A 12,980-nucleotide genomic window follows, 5' to 3' on the forward strand; every position below is an offset into this window, starting at 1 on the left:
ATGATTAAGAGTTCAGCTCTTGGAAATGAAAGCATAAAATGCATGAAACACCTCATGCCTTCAAATATCACATGATGTGATGCTTTCAACAACAAATGTTCTATGCATACAGTATATATGAGACATGGCCACTTAAAAGAGCAATCCAAGCTTAGATGGAATGCTTACTGAGGTATCCCGTTTGCACAAAAAATTAGGATTAGGAGGAAGGGAAAAAAAGTTTGTGGGTTTTCTTTTTAGGTGTCTTAATTCTTCTCTGAGTCCCATCATTTGAAGTTAAATTTAACATTTTCTTCCATTCACGCATGTAGTATAGCCCATATCTCTGCAACCTCAGAGGCAAAGGGTAAAAAAAAAAGGCACAAACAGTTGAAAAGTTTTAAGTTGTATGAGAGCTATGACTTGTAAGCATCATATGAAAAGTTTCTCAAGCTCATCCTAATGTACAAGTAGGCAGGACAACAATTCATAATCGATGCATTTCAGAAGATCCAAGTGACCGAAGCTTTGGTCAAAGCAATTATTCCTATTGATGTAAGTCAAGTTTATGTCCCTCTGGCTGTCAGTTTGAATCTTCTGTAGTAACCCACGTTTTACCTACTCAATCACTCCTAGCTAACACTTACCAACTTACAATTCAAGTCCAGGGTAAGAAGTGGAAATGCATGCATGTGTGTGCATACACAGACCAGAAACTGAATTCATTCTACTCTTTAAAAAGTCACTAGCATTACAATTATTAGATATTTTGCTTCTTTATTCTACTAGAAACCACTGAGAGAAAAAGTCATGGCTGTAACTCCCCCATCTCATTAGCAATGTACAATGTTAATGCACTCAGTTTGCTTGTGCTGATGAAAATGCTGGCAACTGGATTTGAAACCCACATTTTACTGTCAGCTACCTTGAAAAAAAGGTTGTATTAATATGCAGAGAACCTGTCCTAAAAATTCACAGCAGTAATTTGAGAATTGATGTAATTAAAAAGAAAAAAACAACAACAAACTCTTGAATAACCATGACCATCTTAAAGATTCTAATTTCAAATAGATAAAAGAAACAAAGAACAGAACATTAGGGGTTTTATTTCCATGTATTTTTCATTTTCCTAAATATATACATGAAGTCTTAATGTTATTTCTTAAATTAGGCAAGCAACACACTAACTTCTCTCCCCAGAGTAACAAGTTACTGGACAAGGAAGAACAAGCAAGTCCACTGTAAAAGAATTACTGCAGTTTTAAATGCCACAATTGAAAATCTAAAGACAATTCATCTCTTACCTCAATGGTGGGTGGATCCTTTCTTTTTTTTCTTATCCAAGCTGCAAAAGAAATAAAAATCAAATGGATTATTTCTAAGATCACAGACAGTATTACTACTCAAAATGACGTTGACTTCGTAACAGAAAGCAAACATTTATATAAAAATTTGCTGCAACACAGCAAGCCAAACTAGCATTTCCCGAAGTGACAAGTTCCAATATGCTATGTCCCATGTCAATACTCTCAACCATCACAGAAGAAAAAAAAAAAACACATTCCTGTTATGAGAGCTTGAGCACAGCTTACACACTACCCAGAATGCCAGAACACAGCTTAAGACCCAACTTTTTGTTGAGCTTGCTACACAGAAAAGCACAGTTTCACCCTGAGAAAACAACACGGTGACCACTGAAAGTATGAAAAGCTTTAGACTATTCTGGAAAAAAACAATCCCTGCATATGCCTCAGGCACTGTTAAAGCCTGGAAAGCTCTCATAGACATTAGTGCTGACTAGAGTTCTTTCATGGGGTGCAAAATATAGCGATAAACCTGCACAAGCTCTATCTGCCTAGGTTATATCTGTTGCATCAAAGAGAAGGTAGGACAACAGAAGGAAAGAAAGGATGCTCCCTCCATCTCAGCAAATTCATGATAGAAAGGACTGCAGTAGAATTAGAGCAGTGGCAATGTTGGCTGTGCTGTGATTTTGGTTTTCCATTATGAACTATAATCAATAGTTGTACGTCTGCTCCTACCACGAGCTGCCTGTCAGTGCAGAGCTGACTGGAAGCAACAATCCAAGGGGATTTCATTGCAGACAGAAAAGTGGCATCATGTCCAATCTTGCTTCATTCAGCCAATGAATTATTACAGAGAGCTCCAACGCAGCTACAGAAATTGTTAGATGAACAAATTCCCCAACTGTGAACAAGTCAATATGCATCTCTTCAAAAGTACCGCTGCCGAGCTGCAACGTTTTCTCAAAACTGTTGAATTCACAGAATTGTTAGGTGCCAGTTAGCATATTTTGTAGACATTTTGATTTTTTTCCCCTTTTCTACTTTTTAGATGAATTTGCATGCAAATAGCAGCAAGCAGATGGACAAACATTAAGAAAGCAGATAAAAGGCATAATGTTCTTTTATATTTTTGGATAATTGCTTGTTACCATGCTTGAAAATTAGAACAAAAATGCCATTTTCACTATCACACATTATCACTCACACACCGTAGTCCTCATCATTTCTTTCAGAAATGCCATTAGAAGGGATTATTTCAAATTTTAATCTTCCAGTTCTACTGGATTTTGAGGGGAACTGCAAATAAGTCAAGCAGTAAGTTCAAAGAGCTAACAGCTGCATGGAGCCACAATTTCACCTGACTACTGAAAATGCAATCACCCATACAATGAACCACTAACACTACTCTGCTTCAGCAACATGATGAAATTTGATTTTAGGAGGAATAGCTTAAAATTAATGTAAGAATGGAATTAAAGCAGGAAAAATGTCATTACACAGCTTAGAAATCAGTCACCACAGCAAAGCAATAGCTCTAATTCAAGGTTAATAATAAAATAATCTTCAATTACATGAAATTGTTTGTTTCTTGTCTATCAGATGACAATTTCTGAAACATATTTTCTTAAAATTGTCGTGCATATACTTATGAATATCAATACCTGTCAACTCAGTAGTCTTTTAATCCTAACAAAGTTAAGACCCAAATATGCAACTGGGGGGAAGTGTCTGAGTATTGAATAGCAACATCAAACTTTCTGCAGAAGTTTTATGTTACTAGAAAGCAAAAACAGCCGATTACAATAATTCATTTACAACAAGATGACTTTCTCTTTAATTCTGTAGAATTAGGAAACATTCTGCATGTACATGTAGCACTTTCAAGCACTTTAACTTCATGAGAATTTCCAAATGCCAAATCTGACAAGACCCTCACCTAAGCTGGTACGCTGACAGCTTTGCAGGCACTCTTTGAAAAATGTTCAACAATATTATTAGAGAAAATCATAGCACAAAAGCCTTTCCTCCTGAAAAAAAAACAACCATCATTGTTCATACTTAGCAACAGTACTAACCACATACAGAAAAGCTAGAAAACGCTAGAAATATGAAGTACCAAGAAGTATGTTTAAAAGATGCAGTTAGAGAAAAATGAAAAAGAAGTAGCTTAAAATGTTTGTTGAAAACTGAAGTGTTAAGATTACTTTCCATGAAGTATCATCTTTCCTTTCTATGCCTCATTTATTTGTCACGTGTAGGTAATTTGTTACAATCCCACTTGTCTCAATTTCAGTCCTCTCAGCACCTAAAAACAACTTCATTTTTGTTGAAATTGCCAGTGCAAACACTTTCACAGCTGCATCCTAATTTCAACTGTTACAACTTAGTAATTCTTAAAAATAATCTTAAAATTTGAAATTCTACAAAAAATGAGCTGCAGCTACAAACTATTGCTGAAACATAGTCATTACAATAGATTTTTTTTTTTTCACTGACAGATAGGACTTACAGTCAGTTATTTCTGTAATGATTTTCAGATGAACAGAATACTTCTGTTAAAAGACTTTATAATTTAATCATCTGCCTGAGTGTAAGAAGCCACAAACAGCACAGTGAAGGGTAGTACATTGTGTACAAATTACATCAACAGAACCCGAGAATTGAGGAGTGTTATGCAACTTGTTTTCATTCATTAATATATCACAGTTAATACAAACACTCAACAACAATCAAACTATCCTCAGTTTATTTCTCATACCATTATCCAAATACACTATCATCAACACCCATTTAAATTCACAAATAACACACACAGATATCATCTCTTCCACAATGTTCTTGTGAAGAAATTGGCTGCCCACAGTTTGGATGGGCGTATGCTCTGCTGGGTGAAACACTGGCTGGATGGCTGGGCCCAAAGAGTTGTGGTCAGTGGAGTTAAATCCAGTTGGTGGTCAGTCACGAGTACTGGGGCCACTTCTATTTAACATCTTTATTAATGGTCTTGATGAGGGGATTGAGTGCACCCTCAGTAAGTTTGCAGACAACACCAAGGTGGGAGGGAGTGCTGATCTGCCTGAAGGGAGAAAGGCACTACAGAGGGACATAGATAGACTGGATCAATGGGCCAATGTAAGCTGTATGAGTTTCAGTAGGGCCAAGTGTTGGGTCCTGCATTTTGGTCACAGCAACCCCAGGCAACCCTACAGGTCTGGGGAGGAATGGCTGGAAAGCTGCCTGATGGAAAGGGACCTTGGTGTACTGATGGACAGTCGGTTGAATATGAGCCAGCAGTGCGCCCAGGTGGCCAAGAAGGCCTGGTTTGTATCAGAAATGGTGAGATGAGCAGGACTAGGGAAGTTATCCTGCGCCTGTACTTGGCACTGTTGAAGCCCCACCTCAAGTAGCATGTTCAGTTTTGGGCACCTCAGTACAGAAAGGACATTGAGGTGCAGGAGCAGATCCAGAAAAGAGGAACAAGGCTTGTGAAGGGCTTGGAGAATATGCCCTACGAGAAGAGAGTGAAGGAACTGAGGCTGTTTAGTTTAGGGAAGAGGAGGCTGAGAAGAGACCTTATTACTCTCTTCCAGTACCTGAAAGGTGCTTACAGCGAGAGCTTCACTGGTAACAGGACAATGGGAAATGGTCTCAAGTTGCACCTAAGTTTATGTTGAATATAAGGAAAAAAATTCTTTACAATAAGGCTTGTTAAGCACTGCAATAGGCTTCCCAAGGAGGTGGCTGAGTCACCAAACCTGGATGTGTTTAAAAACCATTTGGATGTGGGGTTCAGGGACACAATTTAGCAGAGGGTTGTTAGAGTTACAGTAGTATGGTTTGGTTGTTCTTGATGATCTTGAAGGTCTTTTCCAACCTGAGCAATTCTATCATTCTATGATTCTATTTTACTTTCCATCCATAAAAAGCATTTGAATACATACTATGCCAGAGCTATCGCTTTCCTTTTTTTAATGTGTCAGAATTACAAATTCTGTTCATTTAAGTCTAAATAAAACTTGCTGACACAAATAATGGAAACCATTTTCCAACTTAATACAGGTAATTTCACTTTACCATTCACATTACCATTCACTGTATCTCTAATGAACTGCATTAGAAAATCATTATTTAATGAAAAATTTATTCACTGCTGCTGTGTAACTGAGAAGTGTAACAAAAATGTACTAGTATCTCTTCATAGCCATAAGATGAATTTAGCTTTAATATACAATGTTTCCTCTGTGAAAATCCATTCCAGAAACATTTTACATAAAGCACAGGCCAAAATACAAGATTAAAAGCAGAGAAATTTTCATCTGAATTCAGTGTATTTTGCTATATTTTACTTCTGTCTCAAATAGTTTCATCAATATTTCAAAAGCAACACCTTTTTCTAATTTTATATTTTTCTAGATCGCTCATCTGACCACTCTTCAGTGTGAAGAATAGGAGGAATTTAATATACTTAATCTTCAACAGTTTTCAGGTGGAAATATTTTGAGCACCCTATCTCTGACTCCCAAGCAGGCAGGTGTTACATGGTATTTGACCACACACAAACTCTTAAAAAAAAGTCCAGTGACAGCTGCTGTTAGAAAAGATTTCCACATGAACACTCATCTTATACATTAACAAAACAAAGTGCTCTTACACCCCGTCAGCCAAAATGCTTCAAAACAGCAGCAAAGTTTACGTGTACGTACTGACTGCTTGTCTGCCTCCAAAGCTTTAGTAAAATGAATTGATTGCCTCCGTTTCCAATTAATTATGGTACTGCTTTTAATTTACCTGGATGGCACTTCCTCTTTTCTGTCTGCACTGTAATGTCACTTTTGTCTAAAAGGAATTTTGCAATATAGCTGGACGTTTTCTACCTTAAGACCCTCGCATTCTTTTACCACCACTCATTTGCATTCTCATTAGTATGCATGAGATTTTCATTGAACTTTAAGACTCCTACTGGCACATAAGACACTGTAATGAATGCAAAAGTGAGTATGCAAATTAAGATTACCATTAATCACTGAATGTTACCAGGAAAAAAAATGCAAGAGAAGGAATAGATGAGCTTTATTGCTGCATGAAGCATGCAATCTCAGGAATCACTGTAGGCGTGTAAAATTGCTGATCTCCTCTTGGGAGCACTACTGACATGTCCTGAGGAGGTAAATTACAAATTCTACAGTAGGTTAACATTCAGAATTAACATTACAGAAAGGTTATCTGTTGGCTGCATCCGTGTTGCCCAGGGAAAAGAAAAGCATATTTCCTTGCCTTGTACTAAAATATAAGAGGCTTAATCTCACATATGTAATCTTCAAATTGTGTGCATGGATTAGAATCATTAGAACAGCTTAGGTTTTGGAAGAGACTTTAACAATTATCCAGTTCCAGATACCCCCTGCCATGGGCAGGGCTGTACACCCCGCCCAGCTCAGGCTGCCCAGTGCCCCATCAAACTTTCCAGGGATGGGGCATCCACAGTTTCTCTGGGCAGCTTGTGCCAGTGTCTCACCATTTTCCAAGTAAAAAAATTCTAACATCCAACCTAAATCTTCCCTCTTTTAGTTTAAAGCCAATCCCTCCTCTCCTATCTCTACGACTGTGTATAAAGTTAATCTACCACTCCTGCTTGAAAGATTCCATCAAGTACTGCAAGGCTGCAGTGAGGTCCCCTTTAGAGCCTTCTCTTCTCCAAGCTGAGCAAGCCCAGCTCCCTCACTCCTTCCTTGTAAGAGAGGTGCTCCAGCACTCTGATCACCTTTGCAGCCCTACTCTGGATCACTCTAACAACTCCATGTCTTTCTTGTGCTGGGAGCCTCAGGCCTGGATGCCATAATGCAGATGGGCCCTCAAGAGGGCAGTGCAGAGGGGGACAATCCCCTCGGTCACCGGCCACCTCTCTTTCAATGCATCCCACAATGCAGGTGGCCTTCTGGGCTGCAGGCACACAATGATGGCTCATGTCCAGCTTTTCATTCACTGGGATCCTCAAGACCTTCTCTGCAGGATTACTTTCTAAATTCAAAACCACAGTATAAAAAGTGCACAATCCATTAATGCTAAAGAGTACACAAGGAAATACAATTCTATTTTTATAATATGGAAACATATTTCAGCTCAACAAAAGCCTTAATGGACGTTCAAGCCCTTTGTACTATCCATGGGTCTGATCAACTTCAGAAATTAAATCCTGCATACCACTTTAAAACTACTATCTTTAAGAATAAAACTCAGGGTAAACCTTTCAGCCCTATATTCAGTAAACTTTCAGGACTACCAAACATCCTCTCACAAGTCTGAGAAACAACTTGCACAGACTGAGCCTACAATCTGGATGTTTGGTATATCTACTTGCTTTATAGCTTCCTACTCGATCTCACCCTATTTAATATTTATAACTTGATTAACACAGTTCCCAAGTTCCCTTAGTTTACTAGCTGTACAGGCAGTATGCTTTAGAAATATAATGAGATTTATCCTAGACTCCTTTCAAATTTCACTTCAGTCTTTCATACTCCCTAAGCAACCCAAGACTGACTCCATACAAGTTTTTGGCCCTTAAATATTTCCAGGGACAGTACTTTTGTTCATATAGGTTACAAGACTTTCCTAGCCATACAAGTGATATAAGGAAATTAAGAGAAGTGCCAGGATGAGTGGCTTTACAGGACATGGTCACTATGGATTAGCCACTAGTGAAGAAGCTCTGCCTGGCAGAACCAAGCACAATTGAAAGCAGCTCTCTAGAAAACAAAAAAGGAGAGGAAACAAGGCAGCACAGATTTTAGCACAATTCTTCAAGTGGAAAGACTGAGAGGGCCAGGACAGAAAATGCCAGTGCTGAAAGTGTGGGTAAAACTGAAGCAGAGACAATGTAAACGTCAGACCACTTGCATGCTATTTGGAGAGAAGGTTCCTGGAGATCTAAGAATGTGGCTGGCAGAGAGGATTTAGAAAACAAAAACTACCCCCCGAAAGATCAAAGAATAGAGAAAGAAAAATAATAAGAAATAATATACAGCCTTCTAATCTTATACTGATCTTTTAGTACTCAGAGGAAACAGCAAGTGCTTTAGAGATCCTCCTGCAAAGCCTCAGAATATTTGCTGGAACAATCAGTGTACACAACAGCATGAGATATCAAGTAAACACCCACAGGAAGAATGCACTGGAAATTTTTCAAAAGTCTGGAGAGAAGATAGCAGACTGAAAATTAAGCACAGACCTTTTAGAGCATTTGATTTCCCCTTTCCACTTCAAGAGAAATAGAGTTACAAAGAGCCCTCAGCAAAGTGCATCTAAAACCCCTGTGTTAAACTATCCTCACCCAGTTGACTGGCTTCAATAGTGTTACTTGCACTCTCCAGTCTTTTCATAGAATCACAGAACAGCTTGGGTTTGAAGGGACCTCAAGGATAACCAAGCTCCAACTCCCCTGCCACATGCAGGGCCACCAATCTCCATATCTAATACTAGACCAGGCTGCCCAGCGCATTCTTTCCCATTTCTTACTCAGATTCTTATTCATTTCACAGGAGGCAGAAAAGAAGTAGATAGCATTCCACATCACTAATTTACATCCCAAAATGTAGCAAATTCACCATAATTTCCTGAATAGCTTGTTCATATACACAATTAATACTAGTTTTGGCTACTAAAAACTACTTTAAAAACTCTTTATATTGCTTAAATTGACATTGAACAAAAACTAAAAAATCGGTTAGCCTTTTTTTTTGGTGGAGTTCCTATGCTTCAAGGTTCCTTGCTTATATAGAGTTCATAAAGCACACTTAAAGCCGCTCCAGGCTAAATCTCCTACAACCTCAAGAAACAACATACAATCCCATTCTCTTTTCTCTCTTCCAAAGGCTGCTTAGTTAATCTTGAGGAATTTCTCTAGCTTCCCTGAATTTATCTGAAATCTTGGGACATAGAAAGAAAACATTCTTAGAACTGATGGGGAAAAAAAAATAAAGCAACATTAATTGATTTACGGGCTCTCCAACTCCCTACAAGATTATGTAAAGAAAAGTACTGGAAACCAGATACGGAAATTAAAATAATGATTTTTAAAAGAGCCCCATCACTGTGCCACCAATAATTGAGCTGACCTACAAACTGACACTGCAGTAAAGGCATAATTAGCAAGTTAGTTTGGTTATTCTATCAGATCCCCCCCAGGCACAAATATTTTCACATTTAATAGGAGAAAATCATAATCAGGCAGATTTTATTTACATTTTTATTACGTACTGATTTCCTAAACATTACTTATCCTTATTTGTAAAGGAGTCACTTTAAGAATTCATATCAAAGCAATTATAAAAAAGTAACCCAAAATGAAAGAGACAGCCTATTCATACAGCAAGGCATTCCATTAAAAAATGAATCTAAATTCAATGACAAAGTTATCTTGAAATAAAACCAAAATATTCAAGATTTACCTTCCCATTCTGTTGGAAAGTCACCCATCTCATACTGATATGCTTGCCGATTTACTGCTTCTACAAACCTTCTTTCAGGTTTAATTTGCCCTACAGAAAAAGACAGAAAAAGAAAAAAAGAAACAGTTATATACACACACACACACAATATTTAAATTACTAATTATGGTATCGTTTTGAAAGAACTCTTATTCACACAAATGTAGTGATGTCTGAAAGATAAAAAATAAAGGATTTAAATAGTGAGAAAATGATTACCACCAAGATATCTATTTGAGATGCTATTTCAGTAACTTCATCATAAATTTGTATGTTATACTGCCCACGTGGATTAGAATGAGGTAGACATTTTGGCCATTAATATCTCTAGACTAACACTCCCTTTGAAAACACTTCACTGAGGACCTGTAAATCAAACCTGCATTTCCCTTTGTTCAGATATCTTCCGCATACACCTTTGCTGGTAAGAGTCCAGAAACTTGAAAATGCTATAGAGGCAAAAACTAGCACGGAGTTCACAGGTGAGCCAAATGTTTAAGCCACCTCTGACCCATTGGTGGCAATGGCTCTGGGCACACAAGCCTTTCCATATGCTTAACAGCTAACTATGTACTGCATTAAAAAATGAAAAACAAAGATCACTCTGATAGGAAATACTCAATACATCAAAAGAGGAGCCACTGTGGAGAACCTGTATCTACAACCCACTCAGATTCCGCAAGTCAAAAAGGAAAAACTCATGTTTGACCAGTGATACAGAAAACAGTAGATACATTGTCTGAGGAATACATAGTGTCTATTTAAGATTTTTAAGAACATATTTAAAATATTTTCATCACTGCAGCCTTCACTTTTTAAAGTCCCAGAATCTTTTAAAACTAGTAGATAATAGAAAATATGTAAAATTTCTCCATCCTTCACAGAGAAAAGAATTAACATTCCCCAGCCTCTTTCTGCCACGTCCATGAGGCTGCCATGACTTGACATCTGGAGGAAATACTGAAATAAATATCCACCTAATTTTTTTTTTTTTTTCCATACTGAAAGACAATCATTGCAATTTACTCATCTCTGCATACTATTGCTCACTGTTAAGTATTAAGCTCAGCGAAACAGTAAGAACTTCCATAGATATTGCTGATCCTGTATGAGTCTAGGAATTAACACTCTTCTTCATTACTGTAAAGTCACCACTTTATACTGCAAACACAGCACCATCAAAACAACTGTCCAGTATTTGAGTTCCACACAGATACAAGAACAGCGTGATTAAACTAACACAAGCAGATGTAAAGGAGTACATTTTTCCATTTCCTAACACAAACTGTGATTGATGCTGGTAATGAGAATTCATTGCACTGTAACTTGCAGTCAGATTAAACAAAATCATTCAAGGCTTTAAAATACTTGCAATATATGACAGAATGATTTAAAAAAAAAATAATTATCAAGGCAGTTTCAATGCATTTGTAGGTGTTGGTGCCACATCTTGCGATTGTCCTCTAGATGTTAATCCAGATCCCACAAGATGATTTGTATAGATCAACTCCGTAATTTTATTATTATTATTATTATTATTTTTTAATACTGAGGACAATGTGGTTATTGGTCACAGTCAACACGTTCATGAAGGGAAGGTCCGGTTCAACTAACTCAATTTCCTTTTACAACAAGATCATCCATCTAGTTGACCAAGGGACACCAACTGATGCTATCTTTTTGGATTTCAGTACAGCTTTTGTCCTTCTGGACAAAATGTCCAGCATACAGCTAGACAGAAACATAATGCAATGGTTATATGAGGGTGGCAGCCAGTCACTAGCAGAGTTTCCCAGAGCTCCTTTTTAGGGTCAGCCCTCTTTAATGCTTATATATACCACTTGGATGTAGGACTAGAATGTGTTCTGAGCAAGTTTGCTGACTATATGAAATTAGGAGGAGCTGCTGACTCCAGGGTGGAGAGGTTTTGGAGAGAGATCTAGACAAATGAAAAATCTGAACAATCACCAGCTGCATGAAGTTTAACAAGAGTAGGTACTGGATTCTGCACCAGGAAGGGGCAACCCTAACTATACATATAGCCTGGGGGATGAAACACCAGAGACCAACCTCACTGAAAGAGATTTGGGGGTCTTGGTTAAGAGCACACTGAACATCAGTTAACAGCGTGCCCAGATCACCAGGAAGGCCAGCAGTTCAGGCTGTGTTTCAGGAAGAGTTTCTTAACCAAAGGATGATAAGGCACTAGAACAGGGCAGTGGTCACAGCACCAAAACGTTAGAGCTCAGGAAGCATCTGGACGATGCTCACAGATACATGGTCTGATTTTTTTAGTAGTAGTGTGGAGTCAGAAGAATAGTCCAGTCTTATAGGTTCCTTCTTACTCAGGGTATTCTATGATTTTGTGATTACGCATATTATATCAATTCCTAGGTCAGAGAAAAGGTTGAAACCATATTGCTTCTTATCTTTGATGCTTATTCTATTGAAGAATTAAAAAAAAAAAAAAAAAAAAAGTAGTAAGAAAGAAACAATCTCTGCCTCTGCTAAACAGAGTATTTTGTCAGAGCATTTAGGGCTAAATGGATTATAAACCAAATGAGGATACTTGTTCTGAGACATGACAAATTCCTTCCAAGCAGCAAGATTAAACCCACTCCTAAATTAAATGTGAGACAAGCAAAACAGAGTTCTCTGGATCCAGATGTTCTACAGCATCTTCCTTGCAGTCCAAAAGATGAAGAAACACAAAACAAAAGTAATAAAGAAAACACCACCCCAAATCATAGCCCTAGCCCACGTCAGAAAGTAAGTCCAAATTGCGTGTTTTCACTGCATTATAACATCGCATCTTAAGCAGAAAGCCTGTACAGACTTGAGTACATCTGCAACATCCGAACAGAACATATCACTCAACAGGCACGCTTTGAGTAAGAATCCAGACCAGCACAGAAATCGTTAATACGTATAGTAAACTCAGAAAGAGAACTAGAAGGCATAATATGAAGCGTGAATAACCATACTTAACATTTGGTGTAGCTTCTTTACATTAATGTCCTGAAAGCTGAAGAATCAGCAAAGGAGCAATTCTGATGCTGATGATTCTTCATTCTTAAATAAATGGTCAAGAACTGTAGATAGTAAAATATGTGCTCAAACAGAAGTGTCTGGACATTAAAATTTGTCTAGAAATGTCTCATCATTTTAGTCACCTTGTGAAAAAAAAGCTGATGGTCAAACAGCTTAT

General features: G+C 37.7%; 1 protein-coding gene across 1 annotated transcript in view; it reads right to left on the reverse strand.

The window, feature by feature from the left end:
* NDUFAF2 (NADH:ubiquinone oxidoreductase complex assembly factor 2) overlaps nt 1–12,980 on the reverse strand; it is a 38,887-nt gene that overhangs the window by 10,077 nt on the left and 15,830 nt on the right. The window contains exons 2-3 of the mRNA XM_031605455.2: nt 9,734–9,823; nt 1,284–1,324 (exon numbers count right to left, since the gene is read on the reverse strand). Of these exons, the coding sequence (XP_031461315.1) occupies nt 1,284–1,324; nt 9,734–9,823 (131 nt within the window). The remainder of the gene's footprint in view (nt 1–1,283; nt 1,325–9,733; nt 9,824–12,980) is intronic.

The sequence above is a fragment of the Phasianus colchicus genome, chromosome Z, assembly GCF_987193195.1.
Source record: "Phasianus colchicus chromosome Z, bPhaCol1.hap1.1, whole genome shotgun sequence".
Lineage (NCBI taxonomy): Eukaryota > Metazoa > Chordata > Aves > Galliformes > Phasianidae > Phasianus > Phasianus colchicus.